The sequence below is a fragment of the Parasteatoda tepidariorum genome, chromosome 10 (genome assembly GCF_982258835.1).
Source record: "Parasteatoda tepidariorum strain Cologne lab strain chromosome 10, Ptep-v5.0, whole genome shotgun sequence".
Taxonomy (NCBI): Eukaryota; Metazoa; Arthropoda; class Arachnida; order Araneae; family Theridiidae; genus Parasteatoda; species Parasteatoda tepidariorum.
In genome coordinates this window covers 23378834-23406502 of record NC_141764.1, presented here as the reverse complement: position 1 = coordinate 23406502, position 27669 = coordinate 23378834, and the positions used below count along the sequence as shown (strand labels likewise).

Here is a 27669-nt window from a genome sequence, read left to right as displayed (position 1 = left end):
TATGACTCAGGGCTAAAGAGAATAGAAGGGCTGGTTCACTCCTTTGAAGTATCTCTGGCACCGAAGATCCTCCGACGTCACTCTAGTGACGTCACTTTGGCGCAAAGCTCGCACTTTTACTTCAAGAACGGAGCGTTTGGCCGTACTAGCTCTAACTAATATTGGATCATTTCTTTTTGCGAGATATTCTAAGACATTTGTTATTTTCTATAATGACTTTCCACAGTTTTTACAGTGAATTTACAAGAATTTAAAACTATTATCGAAATGCCAGTTTGCGCGATTGCAACTTGCAAAAATTCTGATATAAAAACAAGAGGAAAAAGTATAATTTTTCGCGTGTTCCCTAAAGTAAATGAACAACTATGTAAAGAATGGATTCCGAAATGACAAAGTTAATATAAAACAGCAATACGTTTATTCTGTCGTAAAGAACTTTTATAAAAATTCATTATCTAAATAGAAACCGCCTCGTTACTTCATAAAGAAAGGCAGGTGAAAAGAATTAAAAAATAGATAAAGTCAAAGAAAATTAAAATTTAAGTAAAAAGTATAAATAAAATATATAGTATATAGTTGAAATTCTCCTAATTTCATAACATATTTTTTAATGTAGTTATTCTAAATATTTATGATTTTTTTTAAAAATTATATTCTCTTCAATTTAAATATCTATAAATTATATCATCGTAAATTTAGATGTCTATAAACAATTGTAAAATTTCTAATGTCATTATGAACCTAAATTATCTTTTTGTTTCAGTAATTAGCGTTTAAGTTTGATGTTTCCTAAGGATTAAGTATGAACAAATTGCTATTAACGACATATTTTAAAATCAGGGATTCTAAATTTAACTTAACTTATCTTTATAAAAGAATATGTAGATAAAAAAAGTGTCGATATATGCCTTCATTTTTCTTAATAGTTAAAGTTAAAACTGAACTTTTTAAAATAAAGTATTTATCGTGTCATTTTCACCAACTAACAAAATATTTTTATAAGTTTAAAATGGTATTTTTTTAATATAATAACCAAGAAAGTTTTTTTTTGAACTATGTTTATGAACGGAAATAATGTGTTAATTACGTAAAGTTTGAAGGCTAATAACCAGAAAAAGTCTAACTTATTTTTACAAAGAGAAAGATGCAAAGTTATCATATCTTTGCTTGCGATCTCCGAGATCTGTGGACACAGTGACGTCATGAGGAGGGAAATCGTAGCTTCAGCTCTAAGAGCGGAGTGAACTAGCCCTTGTATTCTCTTTAGCCCTGAATATGACTCGACTTATAAATATGACTCGACTTAATGTATAGCACAGTTTGTGAAAGGGATTAAACTCTACACCTTTTTTCATCATTATCATCATCATTTATATCAAACTTGGTATAAACAAATTTAGTTTTAATATTTTTTATTTAAAATTGGATGTATTTTTTTATCAAATGGAAACGTTTTTAAACCTATACTACAATAGAATTATCTACTACGTCTGTAAGCACCCGCATGGTTTCTTGAAGATGGTCTGCGCAGAATACATGAGTGAGCCAGATTGCGCAGTAGCCAACTTTTATTGAAAAAAAATACTTTTAAAAACAAGAATCAATAAAACTTGTGGAAATATGTGCATAAAAATGTTTTTACAAGAAACAATTCTTTGTAGTAAAGGGAAAAAATTCTTAGAAAGGATAATCGCTTATTAACCAAAAGAGGAAATCTAGAATCTATCGAAAAAAGTAAGGAATATTAATTTTGAAATTCATCTCAGTTGCCCATTTACAGTAACAGAAATTTTGTCAAGAATTAACCCAGATTATTTGGTAATAACAGAAATTTTGTCAAGAATTAACCCAGATTATTTGGTAATAACAGAAATTTTGTCAAGAATTAACCCATATTACTTGGCACAATTTTCTTTTAACAACGCAGTGTTTCCTAGTTTCTAAGTGATAAAAAAAAAAAGATTTTTCTCTCAACCTTGTTATCTTTCATATATGAAGTAATATGTTAAGAAAAGTCTTATTTATAAAAGATCATATTAAAAGTTAATTTATGTGTAAAATTATCCAGCTCAGATAAGGTCAGCTCGTCAAATTTCGAAATCATTAAAAGTGTGCCGCAGCAAAAAAAAAGGTTGAGAATCACTGCTTTACAGCATATAGCAATGCTACAGAATAAAGTTTTTACGGATATCAGAGCCATCTGTTATTGAACTTTGTAATTAATTTTCAAAACTTAGCACGGATAAAATCCTATTTCTTAAGGAAACATTTCACCAACCTTACAGTCACATCTTCTTTAATTGATTTTCAAAATTGGTATAAAAATTATTGGTATACATAGGTATTGGTATTTATTTTTAAAATTGCCATCAATGAGTCAACCTAATGACACCAGATTGTTGATTTTTGCATAACTGTTTGCATGTGCTACGCAAATAATCATCCATAAACCAACAATTCCTAATCACACAATTTCTGATGAAAGTGTTTTTATTTCAGGTACTGCGTGTTTCGGAGGTCAGATTTATACTCCGTGTGCCAATCCTTGCTCCTACAGTTGCGGAGAAATTGCTCATATGTACTCAAACTGTAGAGACTCTTGCATAGAAGGTTGCGTGTGTCCTCAAGGCCACACACTCAATGAACACAAACAATGCGTCTCTGTATCTTCTTGCAAATGTCTTCACAGTGGACATTACTATCCACCAGAATTTCTCCAAAGAAGAGGGAAGGAGATGTGGTGTGTAATTTGATCTATTTATGATTTTACCTATGATCAAGGCTCGAAAAACCGCCCGTCCTCATCGGTCAAAAATTCTCCGCGGACAACGAATTTCTCGAATCCGACGTCCGTTCGGACGGCCATTTTCCCGTTAATGTTCGTGATACTTTTTCAATTTTAAACTCAAGAAACGCAGTACCCTCGGACAAATTGACATTCCCGATAACTTGACCTTTGTCATTTAAATTATTTCATAAAAGAAATACTAGGTTACTATTAGCAACCTAGTATTTCTTTCATTACTGTATAATGTAATCCTAGTATTTGTAATCCTAGTAACTACTAATTCATAGTGCAATTTATATAAATGTTTGTAATAAATAAGAGAAAATTATAATTTTATTTGTTTAGAAGCTACGGGTTAGTTTCGAAGGAGGACGGGTACATTGTTGGACAAGCCGTCCTCGGGGACGGATAAAATTTCCGAGCTTTTTCGAGCCCTGCCTATGATCATCTATGACTTTACCTATGATTATATCTATGATTTTACCTATGATTTTCTATGATTTTAATTCTTTCATACCAAGTGATGATTTTTTAAGTCCCATTGCAACACAGATTTCGTTAGTCTTTCGAAATTCTTTTTTTTTTTGGAGAGGGGGATTTTAATGGTATTATTATTTAATGGTTCTGTTTTTAACAAATTATGCCATTATTCTTTTCTGTTAACTGCTTTTTTTGTTGTGGTATTCACCCTGATTTTCTAATTAAAAATATTTTCTGGGAAATTGTCTTACACGATAAGAAGATTAGAGACAAGGGTAAGTTTTTTTTTTTCACTCTTTTGAAATAGAATTTCGTTAATTTAGAAATTTAAACTAAAAATAGGTTTTAAAAAGATGGAGTGAAGTGATATAAATACAGCAGAAAACGAAGTAGAATTGATTAGAGCAAGCGAACAAAGCTAAAATTCAAATGATTTAAAATATATATATTAATCTATGTTATATTTTCATTTGAATAAAACTCAAAACGGACAAAGCAACTAAACATTTCGTAGTTTTCCCATCTCAAATAATTTTTAGTGTGAAAGGGTAAAATCTAAACAATAAAGAGCTCTACAAGGTCATTTTAAAATTTAATTTATTCCAAACTTATTTTTTATTCCACTTAGTGAGTGCTCACAAGGCCAATGGGATTGTCACGAGGCATCTACAGCCGACATTCTTTTGACTCCACCCCCACGTGTTGCGTCAGAATGTGACACTAGTGCACATCAAGTAGCCACTGATTGTCTATCCACGTGCCCTGCAACATGTGCAAACTTTCATCACCATGAACCTTGCACAGTTGATGTTTGTGTTCCTGGATGCAAGTAAATTGTTATTTTTTTATCTGTTTTGCGAAGTATCTAAGCATTTAAAACATATAGTTCATCTTTCGTTCCTTTTCTTGTTCACTTACAAAAAGATTACAAAAAAAAGTGTATGAAATGGATCAAATATAAATATTCGTAGGATGATGACCAGATATATTAGCGTTGTTAAAAAAATGACTTAATTTCTTTTTCAAGAATATTCTTTAAAAATTTTTAAATGTTTTTACCAAAGAAAACACCTGGTAATATCACTACTATAAAAAATTTTTAAGGAAGAAACATTTTTTGAGTTTTTTGTAATTCAATAGTTGCGCACATTTGAGAATATTTTGACTATCAAAATTTGAGATTTATTTGCGAAATATCTTTTAGTTAACGAAACTTTTACAGAAACACCATCTTGCTATCTATTTTTAATTTCTTTGTTAAAAATAAAGTCAGTGTAGTACACACATTAAGGCACACGCGAATAGATATTTAAGCGAGGAAACTAACAAATGTTTTGAGTAATTGAATCAGTTGAATAGTTTCTGAGAAATCTAATTTTAAAAACACGACTTCTTTAAAATTCAATTTCTCAGCTACAACCGATCTCGCACATTTTTTTATTATTTTGCATTGCAAAATTACCTACTTTAAAATGGCGTAAAACTTTATAGAAGTTACAATTCAAAAATGTTTCGACTATTATTAAATTAAATAATAAAAAATGATATATAATTTAATTTTTTATAATAATCCCTCTGAAATCGTTGGACAAACGAATTTTATAACTGTGTGCAAAAATTTTTTAATTCGCTTAAATAGTTCTCGAGATATGACGAAATACGCAAAAAGTAAAATTAACAGTAAGCGGTCCAAACTTTGAATCGCACTCCTGACCAAACTATGATGGTGACCAGTTCTCCTATATCGCAGCTACCCCTATATTTTGGGCATTTAATTAGCATATTTGATGCTACACCCACAAGCCATTAAAATTTTGTCATATAACGTAAACATCCTCAAAAGATCAAAAGTTATTCAGGGTGGGCTGTTTTTTTGGCTCACAGTACATAAAATATATCTTATTCTTTTGAGCAATTTCTTTGTATATCAATCATATTTCTGTGAATAAAAAGTTTTCTAAAGTTTTCCCATTCTCGTGTTAATTCTTTAAATGTAACAGAGGTGAACTACCTTCAAACATATCCAAACTATTGCTCGTGTATATGCTTTTCCTTACCCAGTAAAATTTTACAGTCTTGGTCAGTCTCACCCTTCATATCTTATTATTTTCCTAAAGTAGTGAAGGAAATGTAGAGACTCGTCATCATCATAGTTGGCCAGACAGCCCAATGTGGGCCAATGTCTTTCTCTGAAGAATTATCCACAACAACTTCCGATTTATCTTTGATCTCCAATTCTTTTCATTAATGGAAGGAAAATCAGACTCCACCGAGTCAGACCATCTCAACCGCTGCCTTCCGCGCTTTTTATTCCAGTTGGTCTAAAAAGCAATTTCTTTTTTGTTTTATTTTCATCACTTATTCGAATCACGTGGACCATTCATTTCATTCTGCTTATTTTTATGTATTCAATAATATCGGGTTGCTTATACATCTTGTACATTCAATGTTAAATCTTCTTCTGCAGTTACTGTTTCCATTTACGCCACCAAGTATACTCCGCAAAATCTTACTGTCAAATATTGCGATACAATTTTGATTCAGTTTTGTCATTGTTTGGGCTTCAGAAGCATATGTCAAGACAGGCCTGCCAAGAGTTTTCATAATAAAGGTTTTCTAAAGCATCTTTTTCCCATTCTAGTGCTAATTCTTAATATGTAACAGTAGTAATATGTAACTACCTCTTAAATTCTCACAACTTGGGTTACCATCGTACATTCTATGACAAATATTTCTCGTGTAGATGCTTTCCTTCACACAGTAAAATTTTGCCATCTTCTTCAGACTCACCCTGTATATCTTATTGTGGTCCTAAAGTAGTGAAAAAAATGTAGCGACTAATGAATGAAGAAACATATACCCAACGTCTTTCGAAACAGTAGATTATCGTATTTATTAAAATATGTCTAATATTGTAGATGCGAACTTGGATATATAATGGATATGTCAACCGGAAAGTGTGTCAAACCACAAAACTGTCCCTGCCACCACGCAGGCCGAAGTTACTTAGAAGGCGAACAAGTTACAATGGATTGTAACCAATGGTAAACAATTTTGCATTTATTTTTAAAACATATTCGTACGAATTAATATTTTTAAAAAAAAACACTTTAATATTAAAATGATATTTACGAAATTCTAACGAATATTCAAGCTCCAGTATCTTATATGTATACAAAATGTAAAGCAAAGAAATGAAAAAATTTCCAATGAAAAAGGAAGCAAAATACGCCAACATTCATTTCTGTCATTTATCACTAAAGTCCCAAAAATTTGGTAAAATTATTATTTTAAAAAGTATCGATTCACCAGTGAGCTATATTATCGTGTATCGTATGTAAAAAAAGTGTAATCTTAAAAGGACAATTTTTTTAAGTGTAATCATAATATTGTATAATCAAGTTTAAGACTTTATGCATGTGACTCAGTTAGCAATACAGTAATGACTCGTGGGCTGCGCCAGCTGCTCGCTGACGCTCACCAACCACCGAAAATTGCTACGCAATCTTATATGGTTTGCTTCGCAAAAAAAGCTCGCTTCGCTCGCTACTAACTTTATCCATTGCAAATACACAAAATTCTAAGAATTCAAAACAATCATTCAAATCCATATAACAACTTTTTTTTTTAAAAAAAGTTTCATCTTTTTAGTAAATACTAAGTCATTAAAATAAATTTGAATTCAAATAAATGACATGTAATCCGTTAAACCTATTAGAAATGTGCTATAGTATAAAATCTTAAAGCGTAACAGCACGGCTGAGATTCATTTTTCAATGAATAACTAATAACAACAATAAAGCAAATAAATTCGTGATATAAATCAAAAATCGTCAAATAAATTCGTAATATATAAATTCGTGAAAAAAGCGCTTTCGACAAAATACTAAAATAGAGATCTATCGACAAAGACTACTCACTTCTGCCTAGCTTAGGGTTATTTCAGTTTCGGTTCTTAAAAGCGCTATACGTTGAGCCACCTCAACTTGATTTGGCATGTGACATTTTTAGCGGCAATCATTGGTCGATTTTCTAGCGTTGCCATTCGGGGAGTTATAATGAGGCTTTTTTGTCGCCGTGTAAGAGAAATATATATATAGATGCTTACAGTTATCTCACAAACAAAGACAAAAATATTTTTAGATATAAATCAGTCAAGACGAGATTTTGTCCAAATAAGCAAAAACAAAATTCACAACTTTGACACATCGTTCATTCAGTAAAACGCTTGATGCAGGAAATAACAAAGGAAAAATGAAATTTCTAATTTTTAAAATCTTAAATTTAAAATGTTCTAAATTTTAATTTCGCTATGAGCGCCTTCAATGGTCAGCTTTATGCTTGAATGCTGACACGTTTTAGCCCTCTCTTCTTAACACGATGACTCGTGTTCGAATTTCAGCTGTGGCTGGTTGCGAATTTATCTCCTGGCTCGTATCGACCACAGTTCTGACGTAAAATATCCTCAGTGGTTGGCGGATCACGTGTTAGAATCCTTTGTCATCTTGCTAACCGTGGGAGGTTTTTGTGGTTTTCCTCTCCCTGCAGCGAGTTAGTTACATCAAAGAGTCCTCCACGAAGACTAGCTTGACACATTGCTTTATCAAGGAGTTACGTGCCTGAGTTCAAAATTACAAGGCTACGGAGTTGAACATCGGCAGTCGTAAACTCAAAATTGGGCCGCGCGTTCAATGCCGGCAATGTCATAAAATAAAGCCATTTCATTGTATTTAATTTATTTCAGTGTCTGTACTGGTGGTTCTTGGAAATGCGATGCAAATCCTTGTCCTGGAGTATGCAGTGCATGGGGCGATTCTCACTTCGAGACATTTGATGGGAAATTATATGACTTTGATGGACATTGTGATTATGTGCTAGTTAAAGCACGAGTGTCAGACAAATATTTCTTTACAGTGGCTTACCAGAACGTTCCTTGTGATATTGACTCAGCAGCAAGTTGCGGGAAGACGCTAACTATAACCTTGGGTACGTTTTTTTTTCAAACTCAATCTAATTTATTTTTCTAAGTTATTTGATGCGGCATATTTTTCAATATCTCATAGTAGCTAAATAATAAGTAATTTTCTGAAGTTTTTACAAACACTGTTGTTAATTTAGGCATACTAGAAGACAAACTCCCAATTCCTGTTTCCTTAATCAAACATGCCTTGCGGCTTAAGAATTCCGCTTTTCTGTGCGGATTTCATATTTTGATAAAGTTTTAGCTTTTTCTCTCTTAAATGTAATTTGCAATTCCCCAATGTGTGTACTTTTCAATTTTCAATTTTGATAGTGATTTTAAATTTTAATATAAAGAGCGGTCTTTAAGGAAATTATATTGCACCGTTAGAAACTTCTTAAAGAACTAAATCAAGAAGATGCGTATATTTTCTTAATTTAATATTTTTATGTGAGCCGTGATTACTTTGGGGATATAGCGCTCGCCTTTCAATGAGTTTAACCGGGTTCGAATCCCGGCGATGGTTGGTCGTCACAAATTTCACATCCGGCTTGTACCGACCACAGTGCTGACGTAAAATATCCTCAGTGGTAGACGGATCATGGGTTAGGGTCCCCTTGCCGTCAGGCTGGCTGTGGGAAGTTTTCATGGTTTTCCACTCAATGTAACGCAAATGTGAATTAGTTCCATCAAAAATTCCTTAACGAAGGCAAATTTCTCCCAGTACTTGATCCAGGAATACCCTTGTCTTCTGGATTGGGTTCAAAATTACAAGGCTATGTAGTTGAACATTACTAGTCGTAAACCCAAAATTGGATCGACAGTTCAACGACGGTTATAAAATAAAATATATCTTTATGTGAGCCGTCGTGGCTTAGGGGATTGAGCATTTGCCGTTCAATGAAGTGACCAGGTTCCAATCCCTGTGCTGTATGATCTATGCGAAATGTGTCCACTGCTCGCACCGACAGCAGTGCTGATGTAAAATATCCCCAGTGGTTGACAGTTCTTGGATTATAGTCCCTTTGTAGTCGAGCTAACCACGGGAGATTTTTTCGTGGCTTCCCACTCCATGTAACACACATGCTGGTTGGTTTCTTCAAAAAAGTTTACTACGAAGGCTAATATCTCCGGATGCTTGGCAGAAAATTACAAGGCTATGCAGTGAAGCATTGATGGTCTTAAACTCAAAATTGGGTCGGCTGTCATAGAATAAATACCTAAATAATAATAGCAAAGTATCATAAATTAGGTTAACATTAGGTACGATAACGTAAGGTTTTCGCTGTTTTCCTCTCCGTCTAGGCGCAAATGAGCACTATTTCCATCAAAAAGTCCTCCACAAACGCTAGTTTCTTCCAATACTTGATCCAGGAGTTCCCTTGTTGGTACAAAATTACTAGACTACGTAGATGAACATAGATAAGTTCAGAATTGGGTCGCCAGTTCGTAAACTGTAATAAAATAAAATAACGCAGATTATTATGTTTTGTTCCTTTTCTGTTTCATTATTTTTTTGCATTTGAATAATTAAGGACGTAAGATTTGAAACTGTATCTCACTTTCATAAACTATTATCAATATCGAAGTAAATCAGGGAATACAAATCGTGAAATATAGTGTATTTTATGATGTGCAACAGAATAACACAACTGGGCAAAAACAATTGATTATCATTGGAAAACTCGTTTCGGTTTATATACTTCTTTGCATCGATATAATATTTCTTGTTGTTAATTTAAATATTATACGAAGAACGCTGATGAAAATATTTTTTAAATAATATGGTAACTTTATTTTGTTAGACCGTTTCTAATTTTGTCTAAAAAAGTAATAAATTTACATTTATCGGATATCGTTTTATCTAAGAAATGTGTTACTCTTAAAAAGGTGATTATAATGTCTCAATCTAACTGAAAAAGATGAACTATAACTCATTTTTCTTTTAAACTGAAAACAAACCGTAATAAAATAAAATAAAGCAGATTATTATGTTTCTTTCTTTTCATGTTTCATTATATTTTTTGCATTTTAATATTTAAGGAAGTAACTGTATCTCATTTTCATGAACTATTATCAATATCGAAGTAAATCCGGGAATACCAATCGTGAAATATAATGTTTTTTATGATGTGTAACAGAATAACACAACTGGGCAAAAACAATAGATTATCATTAGAAAACTCGTTTTGGTTTATATTCTTCTTTGCATTGATATAATATTTCTTTCTGTTAATTTAATATTATATGAAGAATGTTGATGAAAATATTTTTTAAATAATATGGTAATTTTATTTTGTTAAACCTTATCTAATTTTGTCTGAAAAAGTAATAAATTTACATTTATCAGCTATCGTTTTATCTAAGAAATGTGTTATTCTTAAATAATTTTAATTATAATGTCTCATTCTAACTTAAGAAGATGAACTATAACTCGTTTTTCTTCTAAACTGAAAATTTCTTGCTGTAAAATCGAATGAAAAAAGATATCTGAAGATAGAAAACTGCTTTTATTCTTAAAGTAGGCATGATCGAATGTCTAGTAGTCATCCTTAAGGAAAAATCAATACTCATTCGTATTCTAAAGTGCGGACTTTGGTAACTCAAGAATCGTTAGATGAGTAATTTAAAAAGAAAAAAAAAGATGTAGGCACTTCAACAAAACCAATATCTTTTCTATTTGCTTCCGTATAAAAATGTTTGCATTTCTTTTAAAGTGTCTTGAGTTTTATTATCAAGTAAAATACTTCTTTCTTCATTTCTCAATTTGATGTAATTTGATATCTTAATAAAATTATGAATGATATTTGTCATTTTAGCTAATAGTTTCTTGCCTATATATATATACATGGAGATATATATATATATATATATATATATATATATATATATATATATATATATATATATATATATATATATATATATATATATATATATATATATATATATATATATATATATATATATATATATATATATTAGTTCAAAATGTAGAAAAAACAAGGGAAAAATTACAGAACAATGAAAATAGGGGAAAAAAGAAAAATAACAAAAAACCAGAGGGGGGAATTTTTTAAAAATCCAGAATATAAAATATGTAATTTTTTATCAGCTCACACGATTATATCCGCAAAAAAGAGTGCTTTCTAATATTGCATCAATATAGCCAAAGCAAAATATATCTGTAACGGTGAATGACCAAAATCTGGTGAATGTCCGACACTCACCGGTGAATGTCAACAATCACATAGTCGCTTAGGTGAATGTCCGAAATATTTGTTACATTTGATTTGATATGAATTTATTCGTGGATATAATTACATTTATTCGATATTTTAATACTTACTGACGATAGATCAGAAGAAACATCAGTGTTTGGAGTATCAGGCCATACATTTACATTTGCCCGGTATACATTTGCTCGGTATAACCTACACTGATGTTTTTTTAAGGTTAAGTGCCACTGCCCGGTATACACCAAGTATCGGGCAAATATATACCGGGCAATGGCACTTGACCTTAAAAAAACATCAGTGTAGGGTATACCTGGCAGTGGCACTTAACCTTAACTGGCTCGGTATACCCTACACTGATGTCTAATTTATCGTCAGTAAGTATTAAAATATACAATAAATATAAATATATCAAATAAATATAATATTATCAACGAATAAATTAATATAAAATTGGATATAAAAAATATTTCGGACATTCACCAAAGCGACTATGTGATTGTTGTCATACACCTACGTTTTTGGTGTTTCTCCAAATTCACCGGTGAAAGTCAACAACCACCTATTTCGATCATTCACCGTAACATAACAATACGATAGTGTGAGAAGCATACAAAAAATTTTACAAAAAATTACAACAAATAAAATAGTAAATATAAATAAAAATATCACGTAAAAATAGAAAATAAAATATAAAGAGAAAACAGAATAAAACATGAAATGTAAGCTGAAAGCGAGTAGCGGATTCAAATGAACTTACATCAACGTGAAATTTTTAAGAATGATTTAAAATATTTTCGTAACAAGATTGCCAGAGTGCAAAAATTGAAAACAAAAGCGTAAATTGAGCTAAAAGCGTAACTAGGGGAGTTTTGTATTAAAGTGCGTTCTTGCTGCATTACTGAAGTGCGTTTGCTTTGTTAGTTACCAAGGATGGGTTTCGTGTTTTTTGTTTTTATTTATTAAGTAACAGGTAAATATTCCAATATCTTTTTATGTAAAAATAGAAGAGCTCAATGTTAAAAGGGGAGGGGGTGTAACACTTTTACGAAAATAAGTTTTATTGTTTGTTTTTGAATATCTATCACCGATTATCAAATACGAAGTAATTTTCCAGTCTCCCTGAAGAAGAGAATCCAGAAATTTGGGAGCAATTAAAACAATTTTTCCAAAATTGAAAAAAAAATTTTGCGATTTTTCTCGAAAGTGCAGATTTGTAACATACCCCCTTTTAATATTGATCGCATTAATTATTTTTAGTGTTTTTAAAGAAATAACCAAAATTACGCATTTCGTTTTGTGTTGTTACAGAAAAAAATCCCATATTTCTATTTGAATTCTAAATACATTATCTTACAGGGGATAATTCTGTGTCCTTAACAAGAACACATCCACTGCCTATAGTTCCCGAAAATTCAAAACTTTCTGTTACTTCCTTTGGAATGTTTGTTCTTGTGGATACAGACATCGGGATATCAGTTCAATGGGACAGAAATACAAGAGTTTATATCACCGCTCAACCTATTTGGAAAAACAAAGTAAGTTTCAAACTTAAAATAAGATATAATAACACGTTTAACTATATTAATTTAACAAACAATAATTCCGTTTTATTTAATGTGTCTGTGAATAATTTAAAATCTTGCATAATATTTATATTCTGAACTCTTCGAAATTTACAGTGATATTTGACTTCTTCTTCTCTGGTCACTTTTGTAAGTGACTCCTTCTATTGCGTTTTCTATCTAATGCCAAGGTGTGCGATGCTAGCAGGACTGACCCGTTTTAGACGAACGATATGTCCTGTCAACCTCCATCTTCTTTTCAAAATTTCCTCGTGATTGGGGGATACTTTTTCCTTTATTAGTAGATATTTATATGAAGTAGTGTTAGACCAGAAAATTCTTTTAATTATTCTTAAGCTCTAGTTCTGGAATGTTTCCAGATTTTTTATTTCGGTATTGCGGAGGGGAGCAGAAAAGAATGTAGCGATCAAAAGTATGCAGCGAACAAAGGCATATCAAAACGAGGGAAAATTTAACTGTAACCCGTAACCACATAGATCATCGTACGTATCTAGAGGCGCTTTTCTGCTATGTACTACTTCTTCGTGTGCCTTCAAGTTTTTTTATTTGTCTGAATTATCTTAATTTTATGTTTTCGAATAATTATTGCCGAAAATTACATTCTAATAGATTCAGTATACGTTCTTTTATAGCAGTTTAATAATTTAGCTGATAGCATGATAAGCTCCCCAAATCACCCCAAATCACACTACGTTCACCAAATCATTAACGGATGATTCTCATCCTTTCAAGTAGTTTTCAACTATAATTACCAACAAAATTGGCTACTAATTTCGCAGAACTTAGATCAGAACCGGGCAATGGCCTTTGCACTTAAAAAAATGGTGGAATACAGTGTATTTTATAACTTCATATAGCTGCAAAAGAAAGGCAACAATTCACTCACCCTAGTGAGGCGAGGCTTGTAATTGAAGGGATTAACGCTGCAGGCTTGTTGTTTTGTAATTTCGACACCTAGAGTACAAACTTTCAGATCCTATCACAAGTAATGTAACCTGGAGTATTGGGATATACACACAGACGAGCAAACTTTCTATTCCCATAGAAATCTGCAGCTCTTGCCTAACAACGCTTTGTAATATATGGTTATGTATTCTAGTTGCAAGGCCTCTGTGGGGACTTCAACTCTGATGCATCTGATGATTTCCGATCCCCATCAGGTGGATTGCCACTCGTTCTTTCAAAAGACTTTGCCGATAGTTGGCGAGTGCACAAATTCTGTAAAGCAGCCAAACAGCCAAGTGATGCATGTCAAGCTAACCCAGAGCGTCGCAGCTGGTCCAAGGAAAAATGTGGTGTCTTAAAGTCGGATCTTTTCAGATCATGCCATTATCAAGTAGAAGTGGAAGATTACTATAAGAGGTAAATATTTTTTGCTGCATTTTTTGCACTTTAAGATGCGCAATTGTATTTATTGTTGTTTTAAGAGTTAGTTATGAGTAAAGATAGTAGAAAAACGCCATTGTAAGCAAAAATTGCCAATATGAAATAATAATGAATTACAAACTCATGTGATGGTGAAAGCCGACAATCGAGCAATGAAAATTAAGAATTCATTCTCAAAACTCGCTAGATGTGAGGCTGGATCATTAAAGACTATCTTATTGTCACTGTGACATCAGCTTCTCTTGATGCCCTGGAAACTTGTTTCATTAACGTGAATGCCGATTCTCTAGTTAACGACACGAGTTCTTCACCACATTTCCATCAAAGCATTCTGTGAAATGGCATTCTTCCGAAATTTGCCTCCTTCGATCATTTCAGTTTTTCTAGTTTTGCTTCTTCACATTTATTTATATATATTTTTAATTTCCGTTGGATACTGAGTTTGATAATTTCGTTGGACACTTTCATCTCTTTCAGTCTTTTCATTCATATTTAGCGAGTTTTAAAAATTGAGAGTTTAATGTTTCAGAGTGTTCAAAACAAGTCAAAGTGTACCACCTTCATAATATTTTCAGGCAAAGGCAGCTTTCATAATATCAAGCATGTCTTTCTTCTTTAGCTTCTTGCGATTATTCATCTAATTGTTTGAGTTTAAGAAAACACATATTGTGTTTTTTTTCAGATGATTTATTTTTGATGATGAGATATTCGCAGAAAGGAACACTATGGCTTTAACAAGAGAGCCTTAACAAAAAAGTTTAAAGTCGTTTTCTAGCCTAGATGTTCAATTTATTTTTTGCCTCATTTTCTTTAATTTTTTACAAATGAAGCGAAGGGATAATATATATAATGATTTCATGGCTCTATTTCGTCATTTTTCAGCTACATTTTAAATTTTTTGCAACTCGAAATTTTGAATTAACGTATAAAATCGATAGCGAAGATGGCAGTACATGCCGAGAACTAATAGACGAATGGAGCTCTATCTCCATACTGCATAATCTGAGACAGACAAGACCAAAATTTAGCGATTATGTATGATTTCTGCCATAGTTAGAATCAAACAAAATTTGAAAAGAGGCTTTTTTCCACTAAATGGCGGCTATTTGAAAAAATAAGATAACAAAAATTGTCTTTTTGGCATTAAAGCGTACATCAAAAAAACTGAATTCCGTCAAATTTGCTGGATCCAACCATATTCACAACAATTGGTTACAAATTTCCAATGCCACATCAAAATCGAACATCTAGTTTTTCTGCAATCCAAACGTCCAACGAAGAAAATATAAATTTCTGGTAAATCACGTTTAAAGTTTTCATAACTTTCCTTTTCAATTTTTTTTTCTAACTTACCTGGTGAAGCCTGAACCAGACAACACGATTTTCTCGAACTCATACATCTCGTTGGTGTGTACTGCTTCCTTCCGGTACGCAGATATGGCTTCTTTGCTGGAGATAGGGGTACGGTGTCCCAAACATACAAACAATACCAACTTGGAAAGAGAAGGCCCTCAGCTCCATAAACAAGAAATTTCATCATTTAGTAGTCCAAACGTAATGACATCTTTCGTAATCCACAACTGCGCAGCTTACTAGCCCTAACGTAGTGACATCCTTCATATTTTTCATCTACTGCGCAGTTTATATTCGTTACGTCAGACTACTGAATTGATCAGTGCTGAGGCCTTCTTTTTTCTGGGAGGTGTTGGTACAAAGCGATCTGCCTTACTCCTTTTGCAAAACTTATACGTCGCGTTGACAATTCGCATAATCATGACATTCATCATGCTGCCAACCCCTATGATACTGTCATTTAAGATCATCGTAATATATAAATAATTGGCAATTTCTGCCACACCTGTAACGGAATAGAAGTGTTTTGGAGAAAACGTCCAAATAAGCGAATTTAACTATTCATTACTGTTCATACTGTCCGTTTCTACTCATTAAATTATCGCCTGACTGGTTTTCATATGACGCAAAAGGCCCGAGCTGATGAACACGTTTGATCACGTCAAGAGTTTTCGAGCAAAACGGTTTCACTCCCATATACTCCATAGTGTTATATATAGAAATACTATGAAATATATCTACAATAAGAAAGTGATTTTTTAAAACTTCCAGAACTGAATATCCACTTAAATTTACATAATTCATTAAATTCAACACACGTCTAACAATAAGAAAAATGAAAAATTAATCACTTCAAATAGCTTGTTATCCGTTGGTGAGATTAATACTGAGTAAATTAAGATTAATACTATAAGAGATTATAAGAGATTACTACTAGCACTTATACTAAGATGCATTTGTTTCGGGTTAGTGAGACCACTTAAGGGTGTCCAATAATAAGCCAATTAGTTTGTTAATTTACAAATTCAACTCTTCTGCAAAAAAAAAAAAAAACTCTATCTTAGTCCAGAATAATTAGTGATTTTTTTTTACTGATCCTTCTAAATCACTAATCCTTTTAATCGGTGATTTTTTTCCCTTTGGTAAACATAATTGTGGGCAGTCAGACGTAAAAAGCTTAGACCCGAGAATTCAGAAATGTAAAATAAAAATTTTTATAATGATATTTCGATTATTATTTTTTAAGGTGCGTGTTGGATGCATGTGCCTGCAATTCTGGTGGTGACTGTGAGTGCCTGTGCGCAGTTGTTGGAGCTTATGCCTTGAAATGCGCTCGTAAAGGCGTAATCATAAAGTGGAGATCTCAAGAATTGTGTCGTAAGTAACGAAGCGTTCGGAATGTTATAACCTACTATTTAGCAATACACTAGTACAGTTTAAAATTTTATTGCAAATTCAATTGATAATTTGATGAATTTCAGTCTATTCATATCTATGCTTGAATTTGTGAGAAACATAAATTTATCCTGTGGTAAAAAATAATTAAATGTGTAATAAAATTAAAATTAATAATACCAGTTGAATTCTAAAATATGATAAATCTCAAAACAAGTACGATTTAAAACTTTTTTTTAGATTAAAACCGTTAATTAAAGCTTTTTATTTTTAAAAAGTTTTGTAGTTATTTCATCCATCGCTTATTTTATCATTTGATGTTTCGAATACGAAAGATGAAAATATGTCAAAAATAAACAAGTTGATGCATTTGTTTAGAAAAAAGTTACTTTTAGAGAGTTAAAAAGAACTTTACTTAAAAATAATTAAAAAAATAAAAAGTTCAAAATTACGCTGTTTTTTTTTATTAAACTTTAGCTTCTAAAGGCAGCAGCACAGTAGTTTGAAGAAAGAAAAAAATCAATAACAACATATTTGAAAAAAAATTTCTATAAAACTACTGAGATTTACAAATTTTATAAGAATTTAAATGCATATATATATATATATATATATATATATATATATATATATATATATATATATATATATATATATGTCAAACTTTGAAAATTCAAAGGAATCAAAGAATAAATTTGAAAGAAGTTAATAATTGTGAGAAAAAGATTTGAACTATATATTAACTCCATCATCAAATATTTAACACATTAACTTCATAAAATTGCAATATTCAATTGGCTCAATAATTTTGCACGCGTTTGTCTCCTTACTTTTCTACTGCCATTTTGCGATTAGACACAGAGTAAAGTTCTTGTTTTCACCCAAGTCAAAAATTGTTTTGGTTTTCCATTGATCGACCAGCATACTGCTGATGGTAACAATTTATAATTCCATCATGAGCCGTTATATATTTTATGGTATTCCACTAAGTAAAAATCACCCCAATGTAGGAAGTCGACTTGATTTATGATGATCCAACATAAGAATAGCAACTTCTTTGATGGTTTGTTCATGTTGAACCATAGTAGTTTCTTAGAAATCAAATGTTGGAACAACCAAGAACCACCATCACCCCAATGTAGGAATTCGGACTGATGTTTGAAGGGCCAACATGAAAAAAAATTGCTTTTATTGTGTATTCCTGCTGACCAACAATAATTATTATTAAACTATCATAGAAATGGATTGTTGTACCATCATGGATCATCATGGTTTGTTGGTCTATGAGAATCAAACTTCTCTTCATGGTTAACCAACATATTATTAAAGTAGCATTTTCCATCATGGAATGATGCAAGTTTGTTTGTATATCAAAACCATGAAGGCATAATGGAAAATATTGGATGATGGTGACCATCAAATGATGTTGAACCATCATGGATCGCACTGAAACCAACATAAACCATCAAAATGTTTTGAGGAAACCACCAAGAATTTTGAGTTTGGTAGAAACAACGTAGTTATACCATGTCTATTTTAGTACCTTTATTTCCGCTGTATTCTCGTTGTTTTGCTTTATTCCTTTTCAGCACTAAGTATACCCTATCCTCATTTGAATATATTTACTTTATTTATCCTTACAGCTGTTCAGTGCGAAGCCTGTGACCGTTACTCACCCTGTATTTCTTTTTGTCCTCCACCAAATTGTGAGAACTACCTAGAACCAGCAGAATCCCAGTCATGTTCCAGAGAATCTTGCGTGGACGGATGCGAACCCAAACCTTGCAAACCAGGTCAAGTTCACAAAAGTGCCATCAATAACACATGCGTCCCCATAGAGACGTGTGACGAGAAACCTTGCATAGTCATCGATGGCGTGTCTTACAGAGAAGGAGAAAGAATAGAAAATAAAGGGGATGCCTGCCAGTCATGGTAAGTTGCAGTACCTTTTATATTTTTAAACGGAATAACTTTTGAAATGTTTTAAAATAATATTTCTGGCAAAATTTCCGGACAGAGCAATATCTGAGAAAATTTTATAATTCGTTATTTAGTTTACGAAATTGTTAGATGGCAGAAGTCAAAATTTAAAAAATTTATTTTCTATTCAATTTCCATTTTGATTTATTTGAAACTGGAACTTAAGATGTAGGAATAGTCTCCTGTTGTTCGTTTAAGAACTTGTCAGAATGTCAAAAATTAAAATTTAGGAACCTTCACAGGTCTCCAGTTAACAAAATATTTCTTGATGAAATTATTTATTCTATGGAATGAACAATTTAATTTATTTATTTTTTTAGGTTTCTAAAATATTTTTTTCTCTTCGTTGCGTTAAAATTAATGCTTCGGTATTACGATTTTCTTAAAAAATCACGATATACTAACATGCTGAATTAATAGAAATAACTTCGCCAGTTTTTTAAACTACTAGAGGGCTGCGCACCCTGCTCGCTAACGCTCGCCAACCCCCGAAAATTGCTACGCAATCTTATATGGTTTACTTCGCAAACCAAGCTTGCTTTACTCGCTACTAACTTAGGTACATCGCAAATGCACTAAATTCTAAGAATTCAAAACAATCATTCAAATCCATATAACAACTTTTTTTTTTAAAAAAATTACATCTTTTTAGTAAATACTAAGTCATTAAAATAAATTTGAATTCAAATAAATGACATGTAATTCGTTAAACCTATTAGAAATGTGCTATAGTATAAAATCTTACGATAAAATTTCTAAAACTGATATCTCTTTAAAAAGGTTTAAATTTTGGCTACAATTAAGTCTATTAAAAACTGAAATAAATTAATTGCAATGTAAAAACCTGCATAAACAAATAAATTCTAGTAAAACAAGTAAATTCGTTATATAAATCAAAAATCGGCAAATAAATTCGCGATATAAATCAAAAATCGTCAAGTAAATTCGCAATATATAAATTCCTGAAAAAAAAAACTCTTTTTCGACAAAATACTAAAATAGAGATCTGTCGACAAAGACTACTCACTTCTGCCTAGCTTATGCTCTCTCTGGTTATTTCAGTTTCCGTTTTTAAAAGCGCTATATGTTTAGCCATCTCAGCTAGATTTGGCATGTGACATTTTTAGCGGCAATCTTTGGTCGATTTTCTAGCGTTGCCATTCGGGGAGTTGCAATGAGGCTTTTTTTGTCGCCGTGTAAGAGAAATATCTATATAGATTATTTTTTAATTTTTGCAAGTTCTTGCACTGAATACAGAGATGCCGACTGCTCCGGATATATGAAAATATATTAAGAAACGGTAAAGAACTACTAAATGAAATTTACAGATTTTCAACTAATTTTGCCAACTTATGAAAGGGCTCAACATGGCTTAACTGAAAGAAAGTGGCGCATCACATTAGCCTTCGAATTATTTAGATAGTGGTGAGTAAAAATCCGATAAATCGAATTTACTAAACCAAGAATCATTCATAAAAAGTCTACCACTCGAAAAAATTTATTCGTGGCCCGGAGAAAGTTGGCAACTCTGTGAATGAACTATGAGACAATTACTTTAGTCATTTTTTTAAGAACTTAATATACTTCCTAAAACAAAAATTTCAAAATCCAATGAATGTCTCCTGGTAGAATTTTTTCCCAATTATAAGTCCACTAAGTATTGAGTTATAAGCCCGTTAAACTAAAACACATGAAGAGTTAATTAAGGCGTTTAAAATAGTGTTTTTAAGGTATTTTTAAGATGCATGATGCATTCGTTGTAAAAAAATAGCCCTTTTTGGCAAATACTACGCCATTATTTGAAGCAATTTTTAATAATTGTAAGAATTGTTACCAATCTTTAGCCAGCATCTTCTATTCTAAGCTGATTTAAAATGTTGCAAGATTTTAATTTGAAGAATGATTAAATTAAAACAAAATTGAAATAATATTCTGATTTGTTTGTGAAGGTTTGGAAAGTTTTTTCCATCACTGCGTTTTTTGTATTCAATAAAATGTGCTGAAATTGGGAATTTTTTAATTGTTTTTATCTAGAAAAACTTCGACAAATCATAAATTTTTTTTTAAATATTTTAACAATTTTTCAAATATTTAAAACGAAATTTTTAATTTTTCAAGGCATTTAATTTTTGAAATGTTAATAATATATATATAATATATAGTCCATTCATTCACTCGGTTACTTTAGCAAGATAATATTAAAATATAAAATATAAGCATAGAGATATATAGCTTATAGCATAGATATATAGCATAGAGATAAAATATAAGCATAGAGATATCCAAGCAAGAGGCTGAGCTACATCTTTAAGTAAATCAATCAGCTGTCGTAATTCTGTGGTTGTCAATTATCAGCTAGCTGTTCGCACTATTCTTTTTGGACGATACGTATTCTCATCCCAATAGAAAAGTTTTCTTTTTAGCTGCTATCTAACTGATTGATCATTGATGGATTGCCAGTGGACAGATAAGTGAAGTGACATTAGCTTAGACATCCCTTTTAATTCGAGTTAAAGGTTGAAACAGTTATGAAACACATAGGCTAATTTAAGCAATAACAAAAAGCAGTAAAAAAATCTGTATTTCAAAATGAAAAAGCAGACGACATTTTTAGAACTCTTGAGTGAATTTAAGCATTGTAGAAGATATTGTAGCTACGAGCAGGTTTTCTCAAATTCGAAAAGGTAGATACTAAGACTGATTCTCCATTATGGAGACCATTTGAGTTTTTGGAAAGGAAGAAACTTGACCATAGGTTGCCAACAAAAGAATTGGACATTTGTGATTCGAGATTAAGCGAAGTGATTAATTGGATACCTGTAAGTGACGCAACGCGTGTATGTCGAACCTGATTGGCTTCTAAATAGAAAAATGTCATGATTTATCTAGGATGAGGTCTGCTGCCGATATCTAATTGCCTACTAGTCATTGTGAGACATAACATCAAGTAATATGCTGAAATCTATAGTTATTCTTCTTTTAATATCAACTTTTGAATAATTATTATTTATTTACTTTCTAGAGTTGTCCATCGACGACTCGGAGCAATGTATGTACATAAATAGTACTGCTTTGAAGCCCTGAGAAATGAACTTGTTAAATAGTTGCATTACTTTGTTTTCAAGACATTGTATTGCGGATGTTTTCTTTTTCTTCCAAATCATACTTACGTTCACTTTGAGTAATTTTGTTTCATTTTTCCAGTTACTGTCAGCAGAGAGAAATAAATTGCATTGGAGTACCATGCCAGGTGGTTACAGTGCCAACCGTACCAAGATTGAGCACTGATTTTGAATTCATTGAATGCAAATTAGGATGGACAGAATGGATCGACTCAAACAATCCCAATGACAATGTAAGTATATATGCATTATTTTTTATACTTATACCCTTCATATTTCTAAGTTGAAATCTTTTAAAATAGTGTGAAACGGATAGTTTGCATATCTTAGCTACATGGAACAGCTGTAAACCAAATTTCGCATGAATCAGAATCTCCAATACTCTCAATATTTTGTCTCTGTAATTCAAATAAAAATAAATGATATTAAAAATCATTATATACAGTGTCCGTCGTCTAACGTGATTGCGTTAGTACTTAATGATATCGGTTCCAATAAGCTGTGGAATGTCTGTATTGTGCTAGCAATGAATTTTCTCAGTTTTTTACAGCATTACGAGTACAAATATACAATAAAAATCGTTAAAGCAAGTTTGCGTACATTTATTACGTATAATTACAAGTTATGAATTTTTACTAAAGCTTACTTAACTAATTTAATTTTAATATAATTGGAACCAGTTTTGAGATACACAATACGCAAATTTAAGTCAACTCTCTTCTTTGTTTCTTTCACCATCATAGTTGACCAGACAGCACAATGAGGGTCAATGCCTTCCTCTGAAGATTTCTCCATAGCGACTTCCGATTTATCTTTGATCTCCAATTATTTTCATTAATTGCAAGAAAATTAGACTCCACCGAATCAGCCCATCAACCGCGGTCTTCCCCGCTTTCTTGTTCCAGTGGAGGCTCCTTTATACCAACATGTGGACTTGTGTATATTCGCGTATGTTTTGCCCTTCTTAGGCATTCTGATATGAGAGTAATACATTTTGGCTGCGTCTCTGCATTCATAAATATACTCTTCGCTGTTGTTCTGTATTTTGTTTGATTACTGAATGTAAAAGAGAAAAAAAAACGTTGTTACGGTAACTAAAATTGCTTGTATCGAAATCTGCATTAGTGAATCTGTTTGATATTGTTTAATTTAGCCTTGTTGAAAAGGCTTTTAGAGAGTGGCAAGTGCGTGAACAATAGAATACCAGTGAAAGGATAAGGACAAAAATAAAAAATAATAAGACTAAAATAAAAAACAAACAGGGAAATTTTTGAGTCATTGCACACGCATTTTTAATAGAAATTTGGTGATTTTCGCATTTAAAATTTACCTACTGTATTATTACTTTTTATGAAATATCTTTGTAATAATTGCAAATTATTTTTACCAAAAAAATGTGATAAGAAACTAATAAAAGTAAAAACCGTCTTTTTTTTCTCAAATTTAATTAGAATGGTCATGATGTTGAAGATCTTCGATCCTTTATAAAAGACGGAAGGATCCCTTGTTCACTGGACAAAGTCCAGGACATCCATTGCAGAGTAGCTCAATCGCAACAACCAGCGGAACTATCCGGCCAAGCTGTGACATGTAACATAGAAAACGGTTTCATATGCAACGGGGAACAAGAATTCTGCTATGATTACGAGATACGGGTGTTTTGTGAATGTTTTGAGGACGAAGGAAGAGAGGAAAAAGAAGGTAATCGCATTTAACTTTTTAATTTCAATGAATAATAATAGTTAACATTTTATTGTTAAACCTCAGTTGTTAAATGAATAACGTGCAAGAATAAACACTCGATTTTATTAAATTAAAAATAAAAAGTATTAAAATTATTAAAGTAATATTAAGAATCTAATAAATAATAATAATTTTTTGATAAAATGCGCGTTTTTTTTGTCGTATGCCTGTTTAGGCAGTAGGGGTGCGATTGTTCCTGTTTTTTAGTGGCGCCATCTATGGCCAGGAATTCTACTTCTGCCACGCCATTCACACAACCACAACCCGTTCATAGGGCGGATCACATTCACACACAAAGGAGAAAGGACATATAACACACAGAGAGGGGAGAGGGAAAGAAACATCCATGCCTTGCCCGGGATTCGAACCCAGGACCTTTCTGATGCAAGGACAGCTCCCTGCTCCCTACAAGGGCCGGCCAGCAAAATGTGCATTTTAAAGAGAAGAAGAAAACTAATTTAAATTTTTATAACTAGTGAAACAAAAAAAGTATAAAAATTTTAGGTGGTAAATGAAGTTTATTGTGAGAGTAATTTGTAGGTATTTTTTTTACGTAAAGTTTCAGATCTAATGTATTCATTAAGTAAATAATACCAAGAAACTAAAACGGTAAGATAATACTTAATTAAAAACTTCGTTCTTAACTCAAAAACGGTTCAAAACATCTTCAAATTAATTCTTGATTAAAAGCTTCGACATCAAAATACACACATTGGAAAGAACAGTCGGCATGTTTCTAGTGCTCAAAAATAGGCACTCATTTTTAGAACTGACTAGAAGTGAATGAGAAGAAGCAGAAGTAAGTTTAAATATAAAACCTGAAGTAGTTACCAATGTAAAAAAAGGAGAAAAAAAGGTAAAAGAACAAGAAAAACTACAGTGGTATAGAGGGGCAAATCAGGGTAAAATAGATTTCCACTTGCTATGCAGAGGTGGTGAGGAACTAATGTCATTAACAAGAGAATCAACATTCATATGATTGAAACAAGATGAGCAGACGTGACTAAGGTGGAAATAATTTTGGCATTGTCAAATTTCAATTAATGTCCAAGATTCCAACAATGTACAGCCATTGATGATTTCTCGTATTCTGGATAACGGACACATCTATATATATCCTTTTTTTTACCTTTGCTTAAATTTTAAAGAGTGTCTAGTTTATTCACTGCAGTCAAGATTGCAATGACAAAAAATGTGGTAAATGTTCCAGCGATTAGGAAAAAGTGTCACTCGAAAATCAGTGTCACTGTCTACTAAGACAAACGTATCGTCAACATATTTTCCTCACCATAAGGATTATAAAATTTTAAAAACTTTTCGTCGAAATAATTATTTCGAAATAACCTGCTTTTAATAAATAATTTTAAAATCCTAAATAAAAAAATTATAATTGTATTACGCAAAACAATAAATGTAAGATAACAATTAGATTTAATATATGTCATATTGAAATGGAAGAAAAACAGTCATTTAATCTTGCAATCGAAACGTGAAAAGCAGAGATTAAAAACATCAAAATCGTGTTTATTTATGTAGGGAGATTGTTTACCTGAGTTTTGAAACAGTATTTAAGCATCTTTCTCAAATAAATTGGTTTCAGACATTTTTAATCTCTTCTTCGGTCTAATCTTACAATGATAAATCCCCATTGTCTTAAATACTTAAATTTAGTGTTTTTTATCACTTAAAAGAACCACATACTTATCACATATTCACGGCATTTTACTTCATTTTACAAAAGGATTCTAATAATGTTTCTTAAGAGTAAAAATTAGTGAAAACCATGAGTTCTAACAGTATCTTTAAAAACTATAATATAGCTACGAATAAAACTAAATATTAATCCTGTTTTCTGTTTGTCATTACGTTTCGATTTAAATTTGTTTATATTGTAAAAAAAATTAACTTTAATAAAAAACTTAAAATAAATGTTTTAAAAATTCTGATAAATAACTTGATTACTACCTTAAAAGCAAGAAAGAAATTCGTAATTATATTTTTTTAAATGCATTCATAAGAGCTTAATTTTCCTTACTTCAATGCTTAAATTCGATTAAGTTCAATCTTATTTCTCGGCTTTATTATTTATTTATCATTCTGTTTCTCTAATCATTTGGGAAATTTTCATTTTTTATTCTTTTAAAAAGAAATAATGAATCTATATTTACCTAAGAAGTAAATGATCAAAACAACGTTAAATCTTATTTACGAATCCATTACTTAAAAAGCGTTAGGGTGAAAGATAAACAAATGTATTTAATGCTATTTGAAAAAAAATTGCGACGACAGCTATTTCCTATTTTAATGGTAGGAATAGTTAGCGAGAGTAAATCTCCGTACTCAAAAACGAGCGGCATAATTGGTTTTATAAACATGTTTGATGTATAAATAAGATTTTTATTTGTCAAAATGTTATTTGAATTTGGTTTTCAGTTAATATTGGCTAAAAATAACTCTACGAATAAAGATTAGCTCTTAAAATATTGACTCTTTTTTTTTAAGTAAATTTAGTTATTGTGATGTAATGTAAATTGTATATGTGGTTGTAATTTCTTCTTGGCATAATTAAATTATCACGGTAAAAGATTTTAATTAGTACTCGAGACATACTTTTTCTACCCTGAAAATAGTTGAGTTACTTATTATCTCATGTTAAAGAAAACAAATAAAAAACACGTTATGGAAAATAGAATTACGAATGAAACATTTTATCTTTTTAGCTACGAATTAATATTCCATGTGTAACAAAACTGTTTAATCTGTATGAATGTACAATTTTAAGTAGTTATTTATTATTTGAAAGAAATAATTCTTTTTATTTTACACTATCATGAATGTTATACATATTAAGAATGCAGAATAATGTTGAAACAGTATGCATTTTAATTTTTTTCAAATTCAACAATATGCAATAATGATTTGGCATCACAAACGACAACATCATCATCATTAGCACCATACCATGGCCAAGCACCTTGCCCTGTTTTTCACAACTATGTATTTAAATGGTCACATTAGAAATGGCACGTAAGTTTCACCTAGGTCAGACGACGGGAACAGCATCTGAGCTAGTACCCCCCTTCCAAACATTAACATTACAACCATCGAGAGAACTTTCAACCATGACAGATTTAACGGGCTTTTCGCTGCTTATACAAGCTGGTTGTTTAGTAATTTAGTCAGATCCATGAACTACAGCTTTCCACCAGTAGCAAGCAGTAATATTGAAGTATTAATGAATCACAACAATATTTATAAACCCTAATATATATATGAGCTGTGCTGGCTCATGAAAATAGAGTGGTCGTCTCCCAATGAGATAGCCCAGGTTCGAATCCTAGGCATGGTTGAGAGAGGGAGATAAATTCTGCATCCGGTTCGCACAGACCGCAGTGCTGGCATAAAATATTCTCAGCGGTAAACGGATCACGGACTAAATTTCATTTGTCATCTGGCTAACCGTGGGAGTAGCACAAATGCTGGTTAGTTCCCTCAAAAGAGACTTCCATGAAAGCTAATCAATCCGGATGTTTGCCCGAAAATTACAAGGCTATACAGTTAAACACTAATAGTCATAAACTCAAATTGGATCGGCTGTTATAAAATAAAACCCAGAATAATAATGTCAAAGTGTCATAAA

General features: G+C 31.6%; 1 protein-coding gene across 1 annotated transcript in view; it reads left to right on the top strand.

Annotated features, from left to right (window-relative positions):
* Positions 1-27669, top strand: part of LOC107439698 (uncharacterized) — a 310740-nt gene that overhangs the window by 150671 nt on the left and 132400 nt on the right. Inside the window, exons 49-58 of the mRNA XM_087152696.1 lie at positions 2500-2740; positions 3897-4097; positions 6187-6312; positions 8013-8254; positions 12824-13002; positions 14150-14412; positions 17036-17166; positions 18828-19116; positions 22369-22519; positions 23738-23987. Of these exons, the coding sequence (XP_087008822.1) occupies positions 2500-2740; positions 3897-4097; positions 6187-6312; positions 8013-8254; positions 12824-13002; positions 14150-14412; positions 17036-17166; positions 18828-19116; positions 22369-22519; positions 23738-23987 (2073 nt within the window). The remainder of the gene's footprint in view (positions 1-2499; positions 2741-3896; positions 4098-6186; positions 6313-8012; positions 8255-12823; positions 13003-14149; positions 14413-17035; positions 17167-18827; positions 19117-22368; positions 22520-23737; positions 23988-27669) is intronic.